Source organism: Notolabrus celidotus, chromosome 3, assembly GCF_009762535.1.
Source record: "Notolabrus celidotus isolate fNotCel1 chromosome 3, fNotCel1.pri, whole genome shotgun sequence".
In the NCBI taxonomy this organism is placed as follows: domain Eukaryota; kingdom Metazoa; phylum Chordata; class Actinopteri; order Labriformes; family Labridae; genus Notolabrus; species Notolabrus celidotus.
In genome coordinates, this window is record NC_048274.1 from 9,647,249 (window position 1) to 9,672,222 (window position 24,974).

The 24,974-nt window shown below is 41.9% G+C and overlaps 1 protein-coding gene across 1 annotated transcript in view; it reads left to right on the forward strand.

Moving 5' to 3' along the window:
- Positions 1 to 24,974, forward strand: part of ankrd11 (ankyrin repeat domain 11) — a 123,050-nt gene that overhangs the window by 78,558 nt on the left and 19,518 nt on the right. The window contains exons 3-4 of the mRNA XM_034679934.1: positions 13,550 to 13,695; positions 18,842 to 18,974. Of these exons, the coding sequence (XP_034535825.1) occupies positions 13,609 to 13,695; positions 18,842 to 18,974 (220 nt within the window). The 5' untranslated portion in view covers positions 13,550 to 13,608. The remainder of the gene's footprint in view (positions 1 to 13,549; positions 13,696 to 18,841; positions 18,975 to 24,974) is intronic.

A 24,974-nucleotide genomic window follows, 5' to 3' on the forward strand; every position in this document is an offset into this window, starting at 1 on the left:
AGATTGAAATGGAGCAAATTGGCCTCTCCAATATGTCACTGAAACCTACAACAAACCTCTCTGGTCTCCTCTTGTGAAGTTTCATGATATGGGGGACTGGAGTTCATCTAAGTCAAGAGAATTTTGGAAAGGTTGTGTAAGCTGTCACAGGGAGTTATGAAACCGGGGCAGACACTTTCCTTTCGTATCTCGGCGGCTGGCCTGCAGTATTGAGTCTGGTGTCAGTCTGCTCACCAGAGAGAACACAGTATCTCCAACACAAACATGGTGATGTTCAAAGCTTAGGCTCCTCAACCCATAGGCACAAACCACACACGGCGTATAATTGACGTCACATGTGGGATTGGTGCAGCCGGCTGAATGTATGAGAACATCAGTGTGTGTTTGTACCCATGCTGCTGGCTCCAGGCTTTGAACCCTATGTTGGTTATCTTGGTATATGAATATGGCTCGAGTTGCATTCTCACTCCTCTGCATCCCCATGCTGTTATTTCACCTCTGCACATTCTCTATGCTTATGGGAAATGTGTTTGCAGCAGCTTGACTTATCTACTCATCTGCTCATGACTAATAGTTGTTTCTGCGGTGTGGGGTGTTGTGTCTGGAGTGTCCTACCTGTCAGGTCTGGGTTTTACTGACTCCTGCTTCAATCCGTTTTTAGTGCAATGTTTGCAACTCACTACTTGGCGGGAACTTGACTTGGGAATTGATATCACATCTTCAGTCTAAGTTATGTCTGCACCGTGTTTATGCTCAGTGTGAATAGATAAGTTATTTTAGCAACGCTCTAATCTGTTGTGGTTTTAAAAAAGTCAATAAGATATCACAGATATTCTTCTCTTGGCGGGAGACGTACATGCTTTTTGGTTGAGCAGAGGAATAGTCAAGGCTTTAAACTCTTAACTCTTGAGGCACACAGTTGCAGCAGATCAAACATTTGTGTACAGTACTGTACTCTATCAAATTTGTGTTATGTAAGGGATAATGTATGGCTAGCAGGTCTCACCCTGATGTACATGTATCATAAACTGTATAAATAATGGACGTAGTATCCGTGACGTCACCCATCTGTTTCTGAAGCACTGTTTTGAAGCCAATCGTCTGCTGCAGCCATATTGCTGCTGTCGAGTGATTGTAACGTAAAGAGGCGGGCTTTGAGCCTCCTCGCCAACAGCAACAGTGTTCCCGCCTGTCAATCAAGTCAGCTGTGCCTCTAATTGAAAGACTCGTAATCTCAATATCTTCGAAATTGCCACGTTAGAAAAAAATTCACCCCCCTACAGTGTGTGCCGATCGAGAAATGAGCTATCCAGACTACACTCGTCTTTTGTACCAGGCTGAAAACATGTTTATTTCTGCTGTAAATATCTTCCTTTTTGAATTGGTGTGTATGTGGTTTCTGGTACTTCCGGAGCCAGCTTCAAGCGGATCCTCGTTGAACTGCGTTGAACCCTGCTGCTGCTATCATCACCACCGCTCATGGTTTAAGTTTTTTTGTAGAGATCGCTAAGCTAAAGTTTGTCTCACCTGCTCCACTCGTTGCTAATATTGCTGGACAGGATCCAATGTTAATGTCCATAGCCTGACGAATTTGCATGCTAACAGAAACTAGCGTTTAAGCCACATTGTTTTGATGCTAACGGAAGCTAACAGTTTTAACTCACCTGACGGTCTTATGGTGTCAACGAGCAGAAGCAAAATGTGCCGGACATGACGTTTGATTAGTTTGCTCATGTGAAAGTTAATAACTGTAGTCAAGGGGTTTTGACCATTCAGAATCAAACATCTTACAGAGCCAGAAGAAGCCACAAAATTAACCAGCTACCAATCTTCTGCTTGTTTCCCTCATAATTTTCATGATATTTCATTAACCTACAATGTAAACAAACAAGGTGGTCCATTTCTGTGTGTTATAATGAAATGTGAAGTCTAATTTCAGTCCCTGCAGACGTCAACACATGAAAAGCTTTGTTACACGTTCCTTTCTGGTGTTTGAGATAACTCCTGTAGCAGCAGCTTTCTTCCATTTTGGTGCAACGGGAAACTCGTGCTTACTTTACAAAGCAGAGTTGACACTGAGCCTCTCTTTCTGCAAATTTCATACTTATTATTCAGGCAATGGCAGCAAACACTCACTGTACTGTGCTGCTCATGCACACAGGGCTTTGATGAATGAGTACCTGTGCTAACTGACTCTGGACTCAGCTTTACATAACATCATATGATCAGTTTTATGATAAAGATCCTGTCCTGAATGACACGCCTGCCTTGGCACTTATTAGTTCAACACATCACCTCAGGATATGTGGCTTTGTTTTGATCTGTGTGTAAGAGATTCACGTGTTAGTTTGGGAAATACTTCTATAAAGGCATGAGTTATTCTTTGCACAATAATGTAGTTGTGATAAGAAAATAAAAATGACAGATTTGAAAGATAAACACTTTGTAGGATGCTCAGCTGTAAACAGGAGATGTCTGCATGATGAGATATTCAGCTCTCAAGCCGGCTTTTAAAAACGTGTATCTGTGCAGAACAGTTTTTGTCTTGTGATCTAAATTCAGTGAGCTGCTGTGTGTGGGTGTAGCTTTAGGGCACGGCTGTAAGTGGCTAGCCATCTAGCTGTTTCATACTCGCAGCCCCACACACACCGGACACACAGATAGCACACAGACGGGGCGAGTGCCAAACGATTTCAAACTGGAATCCTGACAGAATCCGACGGGAAGAAAGTCCGATGTTCAAATGAAAAAAAATCAATCTCCCCTGTACGAATGTAGTCGGGTAACTAGGACACCTTCAAGATGAATTCTTGTTATTTTGGTGCAGTTTGTGCTCACCTCTGTGTGCTTACAAGCCTAATCACTCGGGTACATTCCCTGCATGGGAAGATGGCTCTACTAAACAAGAAGGAGTGATGGAAATAACAACAGAGTAACAACAGCTCAGCCAGAGGGGGAGGATGTGTGAAAGTAAGGTCAAGCTATTTGGAGAATTGGAGCAGATAATATGGCTTCAGATGATGTTTAAAGTGCATCATTGTGTCTCGTTCTGCAAAACTTTAACACATTGTTTTAACATCACAAATGAAATGTGTCACTGGAGAGCAGCCCACTGTGTCGTCGTCCTGCAGAGTACAAACATCCACGGTAGAGTAAGTGTCCCCTGTATGTGTGAGCTACATTAGAAACATGGTTGGTCAGCACTTTTGTGAGTAAGTGATCCGTTTGGTCAGACGGTGATCCAAAGGTCAGAAAGTGAATGAATCCTCATTGCTTGGGGTTGATATGCAGAGGCACTCTTCTATCAATAGGTCCCCTCTCTCCGTTCACAGCTCCTTCACTAGCTCCTCTGATAGGCCTGCATCTGTCTCATCCCTGAGTTGCTAGGCAACAGGCTTTCTGTGTGTGTGCGTGTGTGTGCTCACACGTTGCTGTGGCAATGTCAGGAGAGAGAGAGATGTTGAGAATAAAGAGAAAGGCAGAAGAGAGAGAAGTACTCAGAGAAGAGAGGGGGAAGAAATGAGAATGAGTCAGAGCTCTGATGAAGCTGAGGGATTGGAGACGAGAGAGCCAAACAGCACTAGATTGTTTCTGGCCTTTCCTGCAGCCTAGCTGCGTATATATACAGGGCTGCCACTATCTTAGCGAGGTCACTGGCAAAGACGGCATGATTTACCAGACTGGCAGGCAGGCAGGCTGCAGGCACTGAGCTGTTATTGGATGGAACAGAGAGGTGTAAGGGAGAGTGAACGTGCTCAGAATAGAAAATCAGACAGAGTGATTGGATTCCTCCCCACATCTCACTCCTCTCTTGCTCTCTAACTCTCTCTACTCCTCGAGCCTCGTGGATAATGGGACCACTCCCACTCACTCACATTTCAAATATATATTTGTCATTTCCAGTTGCCCTTGTGTATCACCTGCTGCTCATATTGACATTTAAGCATGAGGGCTTTATTAAGCAGCAGAAGAAATGCAAAACTTGTTTACCAAAAATACAGACTTGTTCTGGGAATATTGTGTATCAGGTTGACTTTATAAAACAGCACAGTAAATCCATATATCTTCTAAAAACTTCTTGATCTCCCCCCTCAGATAATCACTGCTCTGCCTGCTTGCTGCAGCTCCGCTCCTTTTGTGAGCACGCAGCATAATACATCCTTCCTCTCAGCGCGAGCTCGTGTATGTGTTAGCACATGTTTGCGTGTGCCTTCATCTGTCGGTCTCCTCTTTCTCTACTCAGGTTTATAATGAAGTGAATGGGCCCAGGTCAGGGACTGAGCTGCCAAGCTGGGCTCCGGTTGCCAGGATACAGCAGCCGAGCCTTGACTGGCTTTATTTGCACACCAAACAGGCTAGCTAGCTGCTGCTGCTGCTGCTGCCGTCCTTCTATAGACCATTCTCCGGCGTGGTGTGTCAATAGACTGCCGCAAGACTGCAGGGTGAACACATGCACAGTTTACAGCTGAATGATGGGGTGTGTTGGAGATGTTGTTGCACACTGGTGTTGTTGTGAATGCAGAGTGACTGTGGCTTGTGTGGGGGTGAGAAAGATCTTAAGTAAGATGTGTATGATGAAGTCTGGAGGAAGAAATTATGCATATCATGATATGACACTTGGCCACTGAGTGCATGTTTGGGTTACAGTAACTTCAGTCTGGTTAACATTAAAAAAAAAGTTTGATGAAGAGGAGAAGTCCAGTTGGGGACTTGTTTTCATTCTACAATAAGTAGTCTTGGGTACCAAAAACCGGTTCCAGATTTGTGGATTCGACATCAAGCTTTCTGGATTAAACCTCAGTAAGAATTCTGCAGTCCACAGACAGTTTTTCTCATCTGTCAGGACCTGCTGCGTCGCGTGATATTACATCACGTCAACAAAGTCACGAGTAGAGGATCACAACAAACGATCTAAAGTTTGGCTAAGCTTCCCCAAAAATGATACTGATACAGCATGAGGGAGGAAGCAGATCCATTATGACATTTACTTAACAATAATAATAACAATACATTTTATTTATATAGCACTTTTCCAAAACTCAAAGACACTGCACAATTGTTAAAATCAATACAAGGAAGGAACACAAAAAACAACAGTACAATCACAAATTAAAAGCTAGCTTAAAAAGGTGAGTTTTTAAAAGGGATTTGAATGTTGGAGGGTCGGAGCAGTTTTGATGAGTGGGGAGAGAGTTCCAGAGGGTGGGGGCGGCTATGGAGAAGGCTCTGTCCCCCCAGGTCCGATGCTTGGTTCTGTGAGGTGGAGACAGGAGGTTGGCATGTGAGGAACGCAGGTTGCAGGAAGGAGTGTGATGGTGGAGGAGGTCAGTGAGGTAGGAAGGGGCCTGGTGTTGGAGGGCTTCAATGTGGTGTGAATTTGAGGGACTGCTCTGTCTTCGATGTGCTGCTGTAGTAACGTCCCTTCACACTCGGGTACATAACACAGCTGAGCTCACGTTCACATTTATATAGAATCAAACATTGTCTACAAATATTTAAAGTATATTTTTGTAAGATACTAGTTCGCAGAGCTCCCCTCCATCCCCTGTTCCTACGAGGGGTCCCTGTCGTGCAGAATCTCTGTTGACTTTAGAGACGAAGAGCGAGATAAACAAGGAGAAAGTGGAGGAAAGTCTGTAGTGATGGGCTTAACACCTCTTTGCAAACGTTTCCAGTATTTAGGTCTGCAAAATGCATCATGTATGATGATATTAGTTCACATCATGTCTTATTTTTCTTTCATTTATTTGAATAATTATAATAATAATTTGTGTATTTCCTTGATCTTTCCTGATAAAGAGAAAAGTGTGATGAACAGCCTTGAGTACTACCGATTGCCGTCCTGTTTTGGGGTCGTCTTCAGGCTCTTCTTCTCCTCTCTGGATCAATAAATGCTCTGCTAAGTTGACACATGAAAATGCAAGTACTGGTTTTGAAACTCTGAGATTCTTTAGATACCAGAAATGCAGTTAAAATGTTCAGTGGATCAAAATTAGCCTCCATGTTTTTATGAAAGGAAAAAAGACAAATCTGTGTCACAACTGACTTTTCATTTTGAGGAATCAGGAATCGATCGAATTGAAACATACCCAACCCTAACACTAAGATGACTGCAGCCTTACTCTTGATCTATATTTTTGTCAGAGTGCTGAATCCGCTCCTAGAACCTATTAAAGTGTGCAACTGTGACTGCTGATGTGTGATCTGTAGCTACAACAGGATTGGTACTATCGTTTGTAGTCTTGGGTTTAAGAGACTTGAAAGAGCCGGTCTAAATTTAACTCTGCAGCGTGCTGACTGTGAAAACATAAATCCCAACAAAGTCCTTTGATTGCAGAGAAGTCTGTTTTTGGAGTTTGGCTGGTAACCCAGTTTGAGGAGTGTGAGTAAGACGTAGATTTATAACAATATGACCTTCTAGAGAGACAGATTCTAAGAAACTCTGCCATTTTCATGTTATAAATACTATAAAATATATATGATCTTGACACATGTTATCAATGAATCAGTTCAGGTGTGTGATTCATTTTGCTGCAGCAGGCGGGATGACTGTCTAAAGGAGTTGGATCTTCCCTGGGTGAAACATTAACCCAACTCGCCTTATGTAACTCATAAAAACCCCGACTCTGAGGACACCCTGACCTGTATAAATTTAACTTCACCATTTATGTTTCAGTGTGTAAGCCGTAGCGTATCTTTGTGATACAGCGAGATAGCACTTGACTGGCTGCCAGCGAGTGTGCTGCTGATAAAGTGTCTGATTGTGCAATAAGCAATGGGGTTCATGCACACACCGCAGCACACACACAAACATGACAAACACGAGCGCAGACAGAGAATAACATGCCCATCCCTGCATGCAGCTGCTGTGTTGTTCAGCTGTCAGTGTGGAAAGAAATTTGAGGTGTGTTTCTGTGTGTACAATGAGAGTCATGAGTTAGGAGTGGTGCGGCGTTAGAGCAAACAACTGCTTTTCATCTCTGCACCTGCACGTTCACTTTTCAGAGATGTGTGTGTCTCTGTGCGTGTGTGTGTGTGTGTGTCTCTGTGCGTGTGTGTGTCTTTCCCCTTGTGGTATACAATCAAGAGGTATGTTAGAGCAGATTTGCTTGCAATGCAAAATAGTAAAGGGGTGGAAGTTTATCCAAAAGTCATATTTTTGGTATTTTACAATGCAGTCCAATTCCCTTTATTCATACAGCACATTTAAATAAAGAATAACATTTACCAGAGTGCTGCACAGTGAGGTACAATGAGTTAAAACACAGAGAGCATAAAACACTGTAAAAAATAATAATAATAAAAATTATAATAAAACACTGTAAAAAATACTTAAAAACACATACATCAATTTAAAATATTTAAAATGAAAGTAAAATAATTATGATAATAATAATAAAACACATACAACACTTAAGAAATGAAAATAAAATAATGATGGTAATAATAATAATAATAATAATTGTAACAATAATAATAATGACACTCAACACTTCAAAAAATACCTTAAACACTGTAAACATAATAATTACACTAACACAAAAAACACTTAATACCAAAAACACTGTAAAAAAATAAAATAATCATTATAATAACGATAATAATAATTAGAAAACATAAAAACAGTAAAAATGATTTGAAAATCTATACAAAGTGACAGAGATTTTGCTGCATTTTTGTAATGCTTTCTTGCCTCATAAAGACCAAGTTTATATATATATATATATATCATGTATTTATGCATACAAGTAAACATGATACAGTTATCCATTCTTGAATGTTGAATAATATAGAGCATTATACTTTAGCACAAATATTCTTTCAAAGGAATAAAGCCACAGCTTCATGCACAACTAAAACATGGCTTCTCTTAAACCTGTCTATAGTTTGTGATGAAGACTGGAACTGCAAGTTAGCATACTGGTAGAGTGTACTGGGCATGTGATATGCTTCAAGTTGATTTGTCTGATGAAACAGTATTTGATGGTACAAGAGCTGCTGTACATGTTTGTTTACTTGTTGTGAAATAGTCTGACACGTGATTTCACCTGCAGGTTTTTAAACACCCAAATACTGTAACATCCCAAGTCAACCATAACGTCATTTTTCCCAGCTCGTTCAGCTGGTACTTTACACATCCTGGTGTAAGAGTTCTTGTGTGTGTGTGTGTGTGTGTGTGTGTGTGTGTGTGTGTGTGTGTGTGTGTGTGTGTGTGTGTGTGAGTGTGAGTGTGAGCGTGCACACAGTATGCTGCAATATGCTGAAGTGTTGGCCTCTATCTGACCGCAGAGGGAGTGGCTCACAGGATAGAGAGGATGCTGGAGGATGAAGAGAGAGAGAGAGAGAGGAATAAGGGGCATAGCAAGAAAGGTGTGTGTGCGTGTGTGTGTGTGTTTCGTGTCTATGCATGGGAGATTGAGTAGAGATGGATGCCGGTACTGGCAGGTCCTGTCCTTCATTTGGAAGAGATTGCTTCTCTGGCTCACCTCTCACCACTTCTTTCTGCAGTCATCATCTCCACGGCCAACTCCAACTTATCTGACGTCATTTGTGAAACATTAAAACTCTATAAAGATGCTCTTCTGTCACGATACATCCTGACTGTGTATAAATATGAAACAAAACTTTACTTTTTCTCTCAAAGTAGTATCTCTTCTTGTATCCAGATATAAATTGAGGTGAATAATAATGTATGTATCTGCCAGTAAGTGCATAAAGTCTCTTTCTTAGAGAACAACTCCACTAAAGAGTCTTCATGTCCTTCCATGTGGCTGCCAAGAAACAGTGCTTGTTTTGAACCTCCACCACGCTTTGTGTTACACAATGATCCATAACCTTTCACTTACATTTGTATGCATTTGTATATGTTCATATAAACAAAGCCTTGTAAGTGCATGTCTCACAATAGCTTTTGTTTCCATTGCCAAGCTAGCATTATTTGGTTTGCAGAGGTCAGTACACTTGTAAAGGCAAATATGTATTAGACTAATTCTAATCTCCAAAATGTGTTGAATAGTGTTGATCGTCAGAGAGGTTCTGAAGGAGAGTTAAGACACCATTAAAATCTGATAACATTTGTTTGCTAAGAGGATTGTGTTCATGTGTGTTGTTGGTTTTGTCCACAATAGATTATGTTATTCACACATTCATTTTCAGTCAATCAACCTTTATCTATACAGCACTAAATCACAACAAACGTTATCTGAAGACTCTTTACAAACAGAGCCGGTCTAGACCGCACACTATGTTAGATTAATAACAAAGACCCAACAGCAAGACAGGATAAGATCCAGTCCCATCTTACAGACAGGACTCAGTCTGATCTCATCTTAATCCACCATGAGCAGAGCACTTTGAAGAATTTAGCAAGTTACAGTGGCAAGGACAAACTTCCTTTAACAGGCAGAAACCTCCAGCAGGACCAGACTCATGTTAGACACACATCTGCTGAGACTGTGTTGGAATTGGAAAGAGGTATAGAGGAGAATAAGAGAGAGAGAGATAATAGTGATGAGACTGGTAGTGGTAGTAGTAGTAGTAGTAGGTGTTGTTGACACAGAGGAACCTACGAGACAAGGGAGCTCAGGGACCCCAAAGAGATCTATTTCAAAGCACGGTGTCCTCCCTGCTCTTGCTTTATTTAGTGCAGCCCAAGTACTTGCTGCTGTTTAATTTGAGCTACGCTACACACACTGATTTATAGTGGTGTAAATTTAGACTGGACGGGGCTTGATAACCTTCACTGCGTGCGCTACGACCCTTTCATAAAGGCTGTTAAGTTAAAAAATATTCCTTTTTTGGGTTTTATTTTCATCAAAATAGCATAAAATACTCTCTTCCCTCCATAAATGCATATTAAATGATTTAACTGGGAAGTAGCAGCAGCCCTGAGACTGAGGGAAACAGACTCACACTGTTAGCAGATGTCATGTATCTTTTGATTGGCTTGGAATTACTAAGGAAATGAGGCCTGTGGCTCTGAACAGGGCTTCGTCTCCCCGTATGTGTGCGTCTTTGTGCGACTGCTAGATTGCAAACATCATTTTCCTGTATTTGGCATGTCAGCGAAATGCTCTGTCGCTATAACTGCCTGTCATAGTAGTCCCGAAATAGTGCAGAGATTATTGTTCTAGAAGCCCAGCTGACCTAGTTTAAGGTGTGTGTGTGTGTGTGCGTGTGCGTGTGCGTGTGCGTGTGTCACCGCGAGGTTTGTTTATTTCTCAGAGCAGTCGACCCTCCTGCCACTTTGTTTGGTGTGGTGGGATGTGGGAGTTTAAGGAAGGTATGAGCGAGCACCTAACAGCAGCAAGGAGGTAACAATGAGCCATAGGAGAGAGGAAGGGGTTGCTGTCTCTTTCATGTCCCTCTTTCCATACACCAGAAAAAGAAAGGGGAGCAGTACATCCTCTGTAGCTATGTGCCGCTCTGGTTGGCTGGTTGGCTGGCTGGCTGTCTTGACTTGACTGACTTGACTGGAGGGATATAAATAGCTGTCTTTGAATAGGATAACTGCAGAGGGAAAGGGAAGGAAAGGAGCATGGGGGATGGGGAGATGGAAGTGGCGCCAGAGAAGATAGGAGTGCCAGTGTCTCAGAGTTGATGCAGCCGTGGTCTCATCTGTCCGCTCAGTCAGTCACAGGGACGATCATACTTGGACGCACCTAGAAGAAAAAGAGAGAATTAAGGGACAGCGTGTATGATTAATTCATGGGCCTATGAAGCAGAAAGCCTCTCTCTGGCATAGTGATGCACACACTGTTGTGTTGCATATAAGTTGAAGATTTGATTATGAACACAGGGCACTTTAAAGGAAGAGGTGGGGTCTGACATAATAAAGAGGCTGTGAGGGATTTTGATTTTGTGTCAAGTCTGGTGTTCCCAGTGAGTAAGTGAGGGATAATGTATGGTTAGCATGTAGTTATGGGAAATAGAATCCTGACAGGGTGAGACAAGACCCTGACGCGAATTCCCCATAACTACCTGCTAACCATACATTATCCCTCACTTATTACCTGGCTGCTAACTTAAGATACAACCACGTTTTATGTATACAGCTTTTTTTTAAATTGTCCCAGGGATTCCTTGTCAGGTAGCCTTCCATGGCGATGGATCTTTTAACATGAAACTGTCCTCATTCAGCTCTCCTTCTTCTCTGAGCTCTGCAGTTCACACACCTTTTCAAAATAAACGAGGCAAATGTCACAACTTTGAACCTTGCTGCTATCATCACCACCGCTCATGGTTTAAGTTTCAGAAGCAAGCAGAAGCAAAATGTGTCTGAACTCTTTTCCACGGATTGATTTGACATGACGTGTGATCAGTTTGCCTCTGATGTTGCTCATGTTGGTGAAAGTTGATAATCGGTGTCAAGGGGTTTTGACCAATCAGAATCAAGCATCTGACGGATAATAAGGCTGTGTACCTTATTCTGATGCATACAGATGTGATATTATCTTCAGAAAAACTTCACCCTCCCTTCTTGTCAAATGAAACGACTGTCTATAGTCGATAGAATATTGTCGACATGTTTCCAACTCAAGGCTGCACCAAGCCAAAGAGAGAGAGCAGTAAAGAGAGGGGATGGAGAGAGCAAGTGCTGCTAATGAATATAAAGTGGAGACACAAAGAATGAATAGTGTTTTTGATTGCTTCATAACAGCTGATTTCTAAAAAAACAAGCATCCAAACCTCTCCCCAGGAACATGCTGGATTTTAACTTTAACTTGAAATGAAGCCAGGCTTCACCCTGCGCTCTGTGTCTCTCTGCCCTCACACAGGTCTCTCGCCTGCAGCTTTCATACAGCAGCGACACTGCGCAGAGCTCTCATTCACAGGCTAACAAATACTGACCTTCTGTAAAGCCATTTTGGCTCCCCCTAAAGATGTACATGTTCTATTTCCATCTGTTGCAAACCGTCAAAGAGAATTTGAGAGAGACAGCAAAGTCACCTGGGTGCTGCGTTTACTTGAAACCCTGACCTGTGGAGTGTTAGATACGTGGTCAACACTTTTGCAGAATAGTTGAGTCACAAAATGTCCAAACAGCAGGATGATGAGAAAATCAGATGATACAGTCAAGAGCGGATGTCTGTAGATACAGACACCACACGACCACACACTTAAACTGGATAATATGCGATGACTGGGAATATTTTGACATATCTATAATCATTTTTTAAGGAAAATCTTTTTTATTCTGCTGTTTATGAGATGTTCCATCGCTGTTTGCATATTGTGAATCAAAAGAAGAATATTACCCAACTTTTAGTGTCCAGCTGATTTTTCTTGCTGTGGTTTTGATATTGCTGGATTTTTTTACAAGTATGGAATCAAAGTTTATAACTAATTCATCCCCACTACAAAGACCCAACATCAAGACAGGTTAAGATCCAGTCCCATCCCACAGACAGGACTCAGTCTGATCTCATCTTAATCCACCATGAGCAGAGCACTTTGCAGCATTTAGCAAGTTACAGTGGCAGAAACCTCCAGCAGGACCAGACTGATGTTAGACACACATCTGCTGAGACCGTGTTGGATAGAGGGAGATGAAGAGAGAGAGAGAGAGAGAGATGATAGTAGTGAGACGGATAGTAGTAGTTGTAGCAGCTGGAGTCTGACACATCCACAGCAGCAGGAACCTATGAGACAAGGGAGATCAGGGACTACAGAAAGGTCTATGGTTAGTAACTTTAATGGAACAGGAAGAGTTAAAGTGAGTGTGAGAGAGAGGGGAGTGTCAGTTCCCCCCTGCAGTCCAAGCCTATAGCAGTATAACTAAGAGCTGGTCCAAGCCTGAGTTAACTCTAACTATAAGCTTCATCAAAAAGGAAAGTTTGAAGCCTTCAGGAATTTGACTCCAGTACAACTTTGAAAAAATACCCAGAAGAAATTGTTGTATTTAAAAGAATGATATAGACATATAATCAGATAAAAACTCCTCACAGTGCACAGAACAGACTCTGTGAAGGACCTCAGGAAGTAGTACAAAGTAAAACCTCAAACATGAAGGACTGACGGGCTACAGTGTTACTGGTATGTAACTGTTTAGGTTTTTGTTTAGACGTGCTCGTCACGTTCCTGGAGACATTCCTCAGCTGTTCCCAGCACTCTCGGTATCCCACAACACCGGGGTTATGCAATATCGAACGTGGTTTTGTTGTGTCATTCCTGAGACCCAGAAATGTGCTGTTTTAGTTGCTGTAAGGTTGATGTGCGTCTCTGTTGTTTTGAGAGACTGCAGTTTCTCTTGGCTGAGATTACCCAGCATGGTTTGAGGTATTTGGACAGACCTTTTCTTGCTCTTTGGGTTCAGCCTGGAGCTCTTTTGCCTGCCACAGCTGCAACCCAGCCTGCTGTCCTCCCTCTTAGCTCCTCCTCCTCTTCCTCCAGAGTGGGGTTGTAATGCTTGAAAATAGAGTGCTTGATGTACCGCTAATGGCTGTATTGTCTGGCTGTGTGTAAATGTGTTTTCAAAGAAATGTAGTGGCCAGTTGCTAACCTTCTCCCCCCACCATCTCCCCCTCCCCTCTTCTTCTCTTTGTTCCAGACGGTTGATGACGATGCAATGGCAGCGTGAATGAAGCTTGGCGTGGGGAGAGCTGAACGATGCCCAAAGGTGGGGGTTCTAAAACCCCCCAGCTGGACCACTTCCCACTCAACACCGACATGGTGGAAAAGCAGGGTGGGAAGAAGGTAAGAAAAAAACTACAAACACACTGTGCCCAATTACATAATGTTTGTATACAACACATAATCCCAGTTTGAATTGCTGTTTGTCCTTAAAACCTGTCTCTGAACCACTACATCTGATCAGCAATTATAAAACAGGTGAAAGCCTCACAACCAGTGAGGGGGTGTTAGTGGGAATACATAAGAGCATTGTGTTTTAGTGTGAGGGGAAGATTATCCTTCAAGTGGAAAGCCTGGGAATGTTTCCCTGCACCAGTATCAGTCCCCCTCAGTGCCCTTCCTCATGAAACCTGAATTTCTGCCAGTTTCAGTGGCTCTGTTCTGTTGATGATCCGACCTTTCTGAAGGGGAGTCGAGCATTTTGAGAGTCTCCTGTTTGTCTTCTGCATCGGTGAGGTGCAGTTTGTAGTAAGGCGTAGATTTGCCCCCCTTTGCTGTCTTTGTTTTTTACTTACACTATGTGTCATTAACAATCCAATCCACTTTAATTATATAGCACATAAAAAATAAAGATCAGATGCTTCTTGTGGTCCCTAACTGCCAAATTCCACCAGATCTGTGTCTAGTTTGTCTCCGATCCGCTGCAGTCTTACTCCATGCTCTCTCATCCGTCAACACCCACCAGTTGCGTTTTCAGAACGGAGCACGGAGCAGGACCGCTGGTGTCATGCGACCAATGTTTTCCCACCGTAATTAATGAATCAAGGATTATCCACCTCCTCTCCTCATCCATGTTGTCTTTCTGGTCCTCTGAAAACCTCTGACCTGTTGACTCCAGGCCTGGCTCCGCTCATCATGACAGTTTGTTGTTGTAGTTAAAGGAAATACGATCTGGTGATAACACAGAGTGTTTTATTCTGAAAATTAACCAGATGTTTTCATTTTGTTTTGGTGCCTGACTTCCTGTCCCGCTCCATATGCTCTGTTGAGTTTGGTGCATCGTGGTCCTGCATCCGACAAAAATATAAGGCTTGCATATCTGATCCGGAGGGCTCGGACCTGCCAGGTCAGAGACGCAGCCGAAATGAAACAGAGCGGATCCAGTGGAAGTTAACATATTGACTAGAATAGAAACCTACCAGATCCAGTGAGGTGACGGATTGGAGATGGACCGGACACGGATCCGTTGGAATTTGGCTGTTAGGGACCACAAGAAGCAGCTTATCAGTAGGCCTCAAAGACCTTGAAGGGGTGTAGCTTTGTAGGAGGTCGGAGATATATTGTGGTGCTACTCCATTTAAATGTTTAAAAACAAACAACAAAATTTAACAAGATGTTAGATCAAACACCCCTGCCAGTAAACCCCACCTGTTACCGAACACACCTCAGCTTTGACGGTAAACCAACAGTGTCAGGTTGAATCAAGGTGAGGCCTTGTGTTTGTTAATGAGGGTGATATCACCAGGCAGCAAAGATAAGCTAACAACAAATGTATCTCTGTCTCTCTAGCTCTGTAACAAACTCACCATTAGATATGTTTCCTATTTCACTACTCAATACCAGAACGAGAACAATTTAAGTGTTACTACAGTGCTTCCTGTCCCTCAAGTCTTCCAGGGGCACTTTAATGCACAGTTACACAACCGACTCTTGCATAACTGGGTAATGCAGCCTTTGTGCTCTTCCAGCACACTCATAAGAAGGCTAAATTTCTCAACCACACTCAGAGCCACCTTGATCGCCTGTTAGGACATAAACCATCCCGTAATGCAAGGTGTGAGGATAGCATCAATCTATTCGACACAGGCACAGTCTTGTTGTTTGCAGTGGAGCTCTGTGTCGGGCGCAGTTTGATGATGTCACTGTGTGTGCCAACTGTTAAGCTACAAGCAGCAGCACCGAGAGGCGGAGTGAGGAGAGGTACAGCTTATGCAGGCATGGATTTACAGCCCTCTGCAAAGGATTGCATCAGACTCTGGCATGGAGGAAGGGAGGGAGGGAATGAAGTGCACAGGGGTGGGTGGAAAACGGAGCGAGACGAAAAGAGCAGGCATTGCTAGGAAACCGTCAAACAGGGTGTCTTATGGAGGAAGATCTAAGAAAAACGCTCAGTTGCCAAATCTGTTTTTAAATGTAGTCTAACAAAGAACACTGTGGTCCTATCCTGATATAAGATTTGGTGATGTGACCATATACCAAAGCAATATAGCTCTCTCTTGCATCCTGTTTCCTCCCTTAAGATGCACTCTAGTGTTTGCACTGCCCAGATTTGTGCATCATGCATCTTTCTAAAGCTTTCGTGTCGCTGAGCCGAGACGCAGACACAGAGAGAAAGGAAGGAAGAGACAGAGCTGTGCTAACTGTAGCTGACACTGTTTGTCTCTACTGTACCATGACATCATGGTCCTATGACTGGGGCAGGGCAGGGGGAGGAGTTCAGAGAGTCGACACATAATGGAAAACCTGCCCCGAGGACAGAGAGAGATGAGAAGGGGACAGAAGGTAGGGCTGAGAAATTAAGTGAAGGAAAGAGAGAGTGTGTGTATATTATATCTGACCTGCCCCCGCTGCCTCTTAATGAGAAGCTTCTGCACATGGTAAATGAAAAACATCTTGACCTCACGCCAAAACACACTGTTTTCTACAAGCCTTTGTCAGTGACTAACCCTCAGCATTCTCTGCGGTGTTGGGACAATAAGAAATGTGAAAAAGAAGCGTATGAATCCTGTGGCGTCAGGATGAAATACTGAGCGTTTGTGTTGTTGTGAGCGTCTGAACACAGTTGACTGCTCTTATGTTGTTAAAGTCATTACACATGTGGTTGTTCCTCACAAGTGCTGGGATTTTTCAGACCATAATACAAACAATGTGCTGATTATGTTTGAGTGATATTAGATATCAGACTCCAGATTCTGTCCTTAGGGTCTTTTTTTTGTCAAGACAGAGCTGTCCTTCAAAATAAAAGTTTTCTTTGTTTACACATTTTAATGTGAAACCATATCTTGATGTCTGATGTGAATAGCTTTGAATTAAGACAGTATGGCAGTGTTGCAGGGTTGTTTTTGACCATTCAGCTAATGTTTAGTCCCCTGACATCTGTTGTTTCTGTTTTTTAATGGGTGGGTCTTCATGGAAAGTCCTCGCTGTTTTTATTTTCACTTCCACTTCTCTTTGATGTTACAATTGCTGCTGAAAGCTTTTGATTGAGATTACTTTTCTCCTTTAACATCAATGTAATTCCATCTCTGTATTTTTGATAAAACAGGAAAGGGTTAAAATGTTTCCCACTGAGCTGCAGCGACTTAAAACGGGGTTGGTAGTCAGATTTAGATACACTTTTTGTTATACTGGTTGAAACTACCTTTATGGTCCCGATGGCAATCAATACACTATGTGTTCTTAAAAACTAAACTAACTATCTACATCCAGAGTAAACCTGGGAAAACGCCAACCAATCCCTGCCATCAGGATCCAAATTATGAAACCAATCAAATCCCGTCCTGCCGTTCTGCCCGCCTCCTGTGCGTACATTTCATGTTTGTTTGTGTTTTTAACTTTCACTATGATAATGTTTTGGTGTTTTCTTACCGCTGAGTGAGACACGAGTTGACGTAGTGCAAAACACAAACGATGTGCTGAGGACCGGTTTTGAATCAGTCACCGTCATATGGTCGTGAATCAGCGGCGCTTGTGCATGTGAGCGAGGGAGTCGTTTTGGAGGAGCTCCGAGGGGGGTGGGGAGGGGGGTGGGGGGTAGGGGTTAGATGGAGTCCTGAGGAAATGCAACGTTCAACTAAATGCTAGTTTTCCGTGACTACCAACCCTAGCTTTAAGAGGGAATAAAGCATTTTAATGGTGTTTGATGTGACTAGCTCTGAATCAAGACAGTATGGCAGTGTTACAGGGTTGTTTTTTGACCATTCAGCTAATGTTTAGTCCCCTGACATCTGTTTCTGTTTCTTTATGGGTGGGTCTGCTTGTGTTGTTCATGAAAAGTCCTCTCTATTTTTATTTTCACTTGCACTTCTCCTTGTTTTCACAATTGTTGCTGAAAGCTTTTGATTGAGATTACTTTTCATCTTTTAACATAATTTTTTTTTTTTTTTTACTTTTTTTTTTTCATATAGAACAGAACGACAAAACAAAACAAGACATGATAACTTAGGGGGGTTACAGATTTGTGTCTGACAATCCCATTCAAGCCAGGTGGGATAATGATGAGCAGTGTCTCTTGTATGCGGTCCATTTTGCCCAGTGTTGTTCATATAGTCCTGCCTTCAGTCTTAAATAAGGAGTCAGTCTTTCCATGGAGTTTATTTCCTCGATTATGCCCAACCACTGTCCTGACTGAGGAGGGGTCACATTTTAGCGAGTTCCTTGTGATGGCTTTCTTACATGCCAGGATCAAGACTTTGAAGAGATAGGTATCTTCCCTTAGAATTAAATCCTCAGGCAGCAGTCCAAGGTACACAGTCCATGGGTCCTGAGGTATCTTATAGTGCAAAATCTCTTCAAGTATCCGGATAACACTGTCCCAAAATGTTTGAATTTTCAGACACGACCAGAAGATGTACAAGTGACCAACATTCACTCCTTTAACATCATTTTAATTCCATTTATGGCAAAACAGGAAAGGGTTAAACGTTTCCCTCTGAGCTGATGGGACTTAATATCAGTGAATGATTTAACAAAATAAGAGCGCTGTTTTATGAATGAATAAGTGAAGCAAAAAAGTTTGTTCTAACACTGCAACATTTTCTAGAAATACTTGATTTGCCTTCTCTTATCTGACTGTCGTGAAGCTGTTTGTCAGGATAAGCCGGTCGCTATCAGACCTCGAACAACAAAGAACAAGTTAAACTCACACATAAGTATTTACATCTGTTGATAGGAGGCACACTCGGGCTTGTGATTGTTTCCAGCAGCTGTAGACCACAGAGCCGAGACCGGCGTCAGCTTAAACTCCTCTCCCTGCTCCTGGCTCCCTGTAAATGTGGCTGGGGAGCCAGGAATCCAGGAGGAAACTCCATGGAAAAGTTTAACTTTGCAGAGCTCATAATAGCTGAAAAGGAGTCAGGGCAGAGCACCAAGTAAAGATGGAGGCTGCATGTGCCAGAGGTAGCTCAGACCTTGTGGTGCAGTGAACTTTTCCTACTTCTATAGCAGCTTTAAACCATGTGACTCTAAACTTGATTTGTCTCTTCCACAGGATAAAGTGTTGTCAAACAAGACTCCCAAATTGGATCGCAGTGATGGGGTCAAAGAGATGAAAGAAAAGGCCTCTAAAAGGAAGCTGCCCTTCACTGCTGGAGCTAATGGAGACCAGAAAGATTCTGATTCAGGTAAGAGGCTACTGGGATGCATTAACTCAATATGTTTAAATGTCTCTGTCGGTGTAACTTTGAAGTCTGAGAGGAGAAGAAGCTGCTGCATTACATCCTCTCTGGTTTGCAGGAAGTAGAAAGGCGTGCTCTGTTAAAGGGGGTTGGGCTTTCTATTGTGCACATACCCCAAGTGCTAGCTTCATCTCAGTTGTGTGTGTGTGTGTGTGTGCGTGTGTGTGTTGGGGGTGAGATATCTGCTTGTATAATCTCTGTATGGATGAAGAGGACCACACAAAATCATGCTCCACTTTATCAGGATGTTGTGTGACATGCAGTCCTGACCAGGTCTGGCTTTGGTAAGGCTCCAGCTTTGTGTTTTGTTTAATTACAGTGAAGGACTACAGCTCATGCTTGTTTGGCTTTGGGGCTTTGAGGGTTCAGGGTTTAGTTTGTTGATAATGAGCCACCTCAGAAGCTTTGGCTGCAGCCTGCATCAACAAAACGAAGCGAGGATATGCTCTGTGACGTCACGTTAAGAAAGAGTGGGAAAGCCTGCATGTCGCTGCACATGCCTATTGTGGTTTGGGGGCATGTTTGGAGAGATTGGACATGTATTTTGAATTTTGTGTAATTACTATGTAGCAGGAGGAAACTATGAGAGGAATGTTTGATTGAGAGACTCTCACTTGTTCCTCTTGATTCCCTGTAGCGTGTGTGTATGCTTTGTTTGTATCCTTATATGTGCTGCAGGATTCAGGAAGTGCAAGAGTTGTGTTTAATTAAGCTTATCTTTAAGTTAGACAATAATAAATGTTTGGATCTTTAATCATTGCTTTTAAATATTTTCTATTAGATGTGTAGAATTGTGTTGCATCTGTGGTCAAACCGTCTCCGCTTTGTGGCTTTACCTGTTGACTTTCCTTTCATATTAGCGCCTTGTTGCTCCTCCACCCCCGACCACTCAGTAAGGAAAGGTGTGAACTCTCATCTCAGGAAGTATAGCCTGGCAGTCGGCCTATTATAATGGAAATGAGTGATCTGTTAGTGTGGATGTGTGTGTTTCAGCTCTCTACTCTCAGCTTCAGTGTTTCCTCTCATCTTCACAGTTTTGTTTTCAAAGCATACAAGATTACAGGACTATTTTATACAATTACATAATCACAGTTTATACGTGCTACCATCTGTTTGTTATCTAATACTTGAAAAGTCAGCAGAGTTTTGAAGTTAGTCATGGCCGGCCCTCAGAGCTCCGTCATGATATAAGGAATCTGCTCTGTATGTATGAGCGTGCAGGAGTTGTCCGTCAGAGCTTGTGTGTCTCGGCTCTTTACTGACTTGTTCTGTTTTATAGCTTTACTTTGTTGGCTGGCCTTTCAGTGGGTCAGTGTCTAGCCCCTCTGCAAAATTTTACACCTCTGGCACATCTAAGCCCCCATCTCACACTCCGCCCCTGCCTACGACTGCGTCTGCATTTTTTTTGGCTTCGGCTGGTAGAGATCATCAGTGACTGGCAACTATTTCACCTGGTAACACTGCTGCTCCCTACTTCAAAGAGTTAGGAGCACCCAAATCTACAGTATACATAGGAGCCTTTCTCTATGCTCTGCACTCTCTCAATGCTCCAAGCTCTCTTGTGTGAATGCATGAATTCTGCAGAAATCCCAGTGCTACTTGCAACATCTATTTGCCAACTTCAGGAGTCATATTTTCCGTAAATTTAGAAAGCCTACGAAAGAAAGGGATGTGCAAGTTAGGTCTGCATCATGTGACAAAGCTCAGTGAAAGAGAGCATTTATTCACAAATCTAAAAACAGCATTGAGAGTTATGAATGTGAAGCTGATGTTTGGTTATGTAAGCTATGGATTGGAGGCATTTGTGGCCATTTGGTGACCTGCATTGCATTCGACTGACATTGCAACACTGTGTCTCTTAGCAGGCATTACTAGTCAACCACCAATCGCGATATACGTGAATGTTGTATGGAGAAACAATGATTATTTGTACGCTTGTCGAGACCTATCTATTTTCTATTATTAACAAAGACCCAACATCAAGACAGGATAAGATCCAGTCCCATCTTACGGTCTGGTCTCATCTTAATCCACCATGAGCAGACCACTTTGCAGCATTTAGCAAGTTACAGCATTAAGGACAATCTTCCTTTAACAGGCATAAACCTCCAGCAGGACCAGACTCATGTTAGACACACATCTGCTGAGACTGACATGCTCCCAAATTTGTTTTGCAAGCATGTGTGATGGCATTTTAGAGTTAACTACTATTGTTAGTTATATGTTTTTATCTCTAGTGTTTTTTTATGTTGAGTTGGCGTTAATTCAAATCTCAATAATAATGTAACATGCATATAGCTAGGATTCTACTCTGCACATCTCTAGGACAGCAGCCACCTTAAAAATAAACCAGCAGAGTAAACCCAGCAGAGCAGAATGGCATGCTTTTTCTGGGATGTCTCTAAAACAGACCACAGCATAACTGGTGGAATAATAAGCATCACCACGGTGCCCAAGATGAGCTCAGGCATTTGCATGACAGTCAGAAAGGGACGCAGCCATTCTCTGCAGAATCTGTCCTAAAGTCTGCAAAGATGTGTTTGTAAATTTGAATGCTTATAGTGTACGCTGTAGTCGCCTTATAGGGTTGATTTCAGTAATTTTCTAGGTTCGGCATTGTCTCGTGATTCTTCATGCTCATTTTCTGCAGTGTAACCCTGCAAGATAAATCCTCTCCTCTGTTTCCTTCACATTCAGCTTTCTTTGATTTCCTCATAAGATGTCTCCATAGTAATGTTCGTAGGTGTGTTCCTCTAATGAATATTTAATGCACCCCAAGATCAGCTCGAGCCTGAGCAGAGGCTGACTACACTCACATTTTGCAGCATTGCCCATTTCTATAGTGGCAAACAGCATGCTCGGTAATGTTGTTTACATACATTACTGTCAGATCAGACTCTGCTTCATCTGCTTAGTGTGTTTACATATAATTTAAGAGCCTTTTAGTGAGCCAGAGGAGAGAACAGAGTATGAACTTGCTGTGTACCTGCACAGCATTCGAGTTGAATTTGATCAAAGCGCTCAAAACTTCAATGCTTATCCTCCTTGCTGACTCCAAGCCTCCCTTGACCTCCTCCTGAAGAGTGTTCAACAGCAGCATTCCTCCTTCCTGAGGTCACTCTCCTTCCGCTTCTCTCTCTCCTCGTCCTCCTCACCGACACTATCCACAGCAGCAGCCGTCAGACTTCAGGGATCTTATCAGATTAAGACTACGCCCACACAAGAAGCTATAACTCTGTGAATTCTGTTTACACATATATACAAACCTGTGTTTGTATGTTTTGCTTTATGAAACCAAAACCTCCTCTGTGAAAGAAACACAGGGACTGCAACAAAATATCTCCTTCATGCTCCTCCCTCTTGTTGAGTTGGCAGATACTGGTGTTGTGAAATACAGACATCATGTTGTAAGCATTGAGATAAACATTGCTTGATTGCTTCAATCTTTCCGTTCATGCAGATCACGATGGAAAGTGATCAAAACAAACAATGCTGTTGTTGTTGACGCCCATCGCTTAATACACTCTTTATCTGTTAATTTAAAGATATAAAGAAGTAAGTTGGATTTTTGGTTTGGAGGGAACAAGTCATTAGACAACGTGCATCGCTCTGACAGTGCATCAGCTGTTGTCTTTCTGCTGTAGCATGCTAGTCTGATAAGAAGGGTAAGCCAGGGTAGGCAGGGTAAGTGTTACTCCAGGTGTGGGACACAAATAGACGGGGAGGTGAGCCCTCAGGTGGCCCGACGCTGCAGATTTAGACCATGCCAAAGTAATAATAAATAACCTGAAGTGTTAATTACTGTGAATAAAATGAGACTGTACTCGGATGTAGAGAAAAAGAGAAGTGAAGCATTTAATCAAGCGATCTAATACTTGTTTTTTTGGCTGTAGGACTATTGAACAGCCACTCAACAAGGTTTTGGGTGATAGATTGGTTATCTTGATTTATGATTTTGGGCTTTGTTGATTATAAGAAATAACTCTACCCCCGAAACTGCCCCCCAGAGACACCCTACCTTTTTGTCTTTGATTCAAAAGGGTCTCCCAAAGGAGATCAGATTGGCAACTTCTTCATCCTATTTTAAATCTCCTTTAAATCACGATTTTATCGTTATGCTTTTACAGGAGATGTCACCTGAGCGTGTTTTATTCCAGATGTTTACATTTTTATTTTTTCAAGCAGTATCATTGGCAGGATTTTATTATTTTATAATTGAATATATATGATCTTTTGCTTCTTTTAATCTTCTGTTGTTTTTATTCTTCAAACATTATTTTATTTCCTTTTATTTGTTGTTGGTTATAACCTTTATATCTCTGTCACTTCTTCTTGCTCTTACCCTCAAGCTGTTTTAATTTTCTTAAACTTTTACCCATTGTCTTCCTCCGATTCTCTTTTATTGTCTTTAACTTTCCTTCTTATTTGTGAAGCACTTTTTATCCCTATTTTATAAAGTGATACATAAATAAAGATGTATTATTAAGATTAATTATTATTATCATAAGTATTATCATAAGTTATTATCATTAGTAGTATATTTTTGATATCTTATTATTTATTTATTTCTTTGATATTTTTTAGAATTACTTATTATTATTATTAGTATTATTGTCATTATTATTTTTATATTATTAATCATTATTATTACTATTTTTTATTCACATTTTATTATTATTATTATTATTATTATAATTATTATTTAGTATTATTTAATTGCATCATTATTATTATTTATTTATTTATTTGTTCATACTATAATTTTTAAATTGTATCATTACTATCTCACAGAGTCTCAGCATACTGATAAACCGAGCCACACTCAACCCTGAGTTTATTTTAAAGATATGCTTCAAATATACACAAGGCCAATAACGTATTGGTTTCAAAGTTTGAGGTTTCTGTGTCTTTGGATTTGCAGTTTCTCACACTGAGCTTCTTTGTACTTCATTTTCATTCTTATTAATTTGTTTATTTTGTAGTCTTCTAGGATAATAATCACCTTTGTCATCCAGTCATCTTTGTGCTACAGAAATGATAGCTCTGTGAATGTCAAGAAAAGGTGTGAGCTGTACTCTGCAAAGTGAGTTGCAACAATGCAATGTGGTTTGCAAAGATCCTCACTCTGCTCATGTTTGGTTCCTGGCTGGTTACAACACCCTGAGAGCGTTTTACTGTCTCTGAGCCGGAGTAAAACCAGAGAGCAAAAGCCACATGCTCTGTGAAGAAGTGATTAAACCAATATGTAACAAAGGTGCCAGTTACACACAGAGAGGACAGGCATATCAGGGCACACCCCACTATGTTCACACTGAGTATTTATGAGTCTCTCCTGTGCAATACAAAGCTCTGACAAAACATCCTGTTGGCCACTTCCTGCCTCTTCTCCCTTCACTTCCTGTTTATGCAACTTTTATTTGTCCCTAAAGAGAGCCGTGCTTCACTGCGACACACTCGGGTCAGACGTACCTGGTCCGGCTGGTTGGAGTGGTTCATCTTGTTGAGGAGTCTGTTGGCTAACTGAACCAGACAGTTTCTTTGTTTTGGCGTTAGCTGACACTGTAGTATTGTGTGCCTGCCATATCAGAGCTCTGCCTCTATTATAAGAAGGCATTTATGTTTGATGTGGTCCCCTCCCCTGGCTCAGGTACGCACTCTATTCATGGGTAACCATGCCTAGCCAGCTTGCTTGCTTTCCTCTTTTTATTCCTGTTATTCTCTTATCTTGTTAGTCGAGTTTCAAACAGTAAGGAGGGTAAGGTTTCAACCCTGTCTGTAAGCCGAGTGATATCATTTTACTGACTCACATAAGAGGCTGAGCATTGTTCCCTAAATAGACATGATCCAACAGATACACCAACTATAGGAGCAGATATGATATGCTTTTTAATTCCCTGTTCATTTGTGTTGCTCAGTAATCCAGGTGTGGCTTTTTAATGATTCATT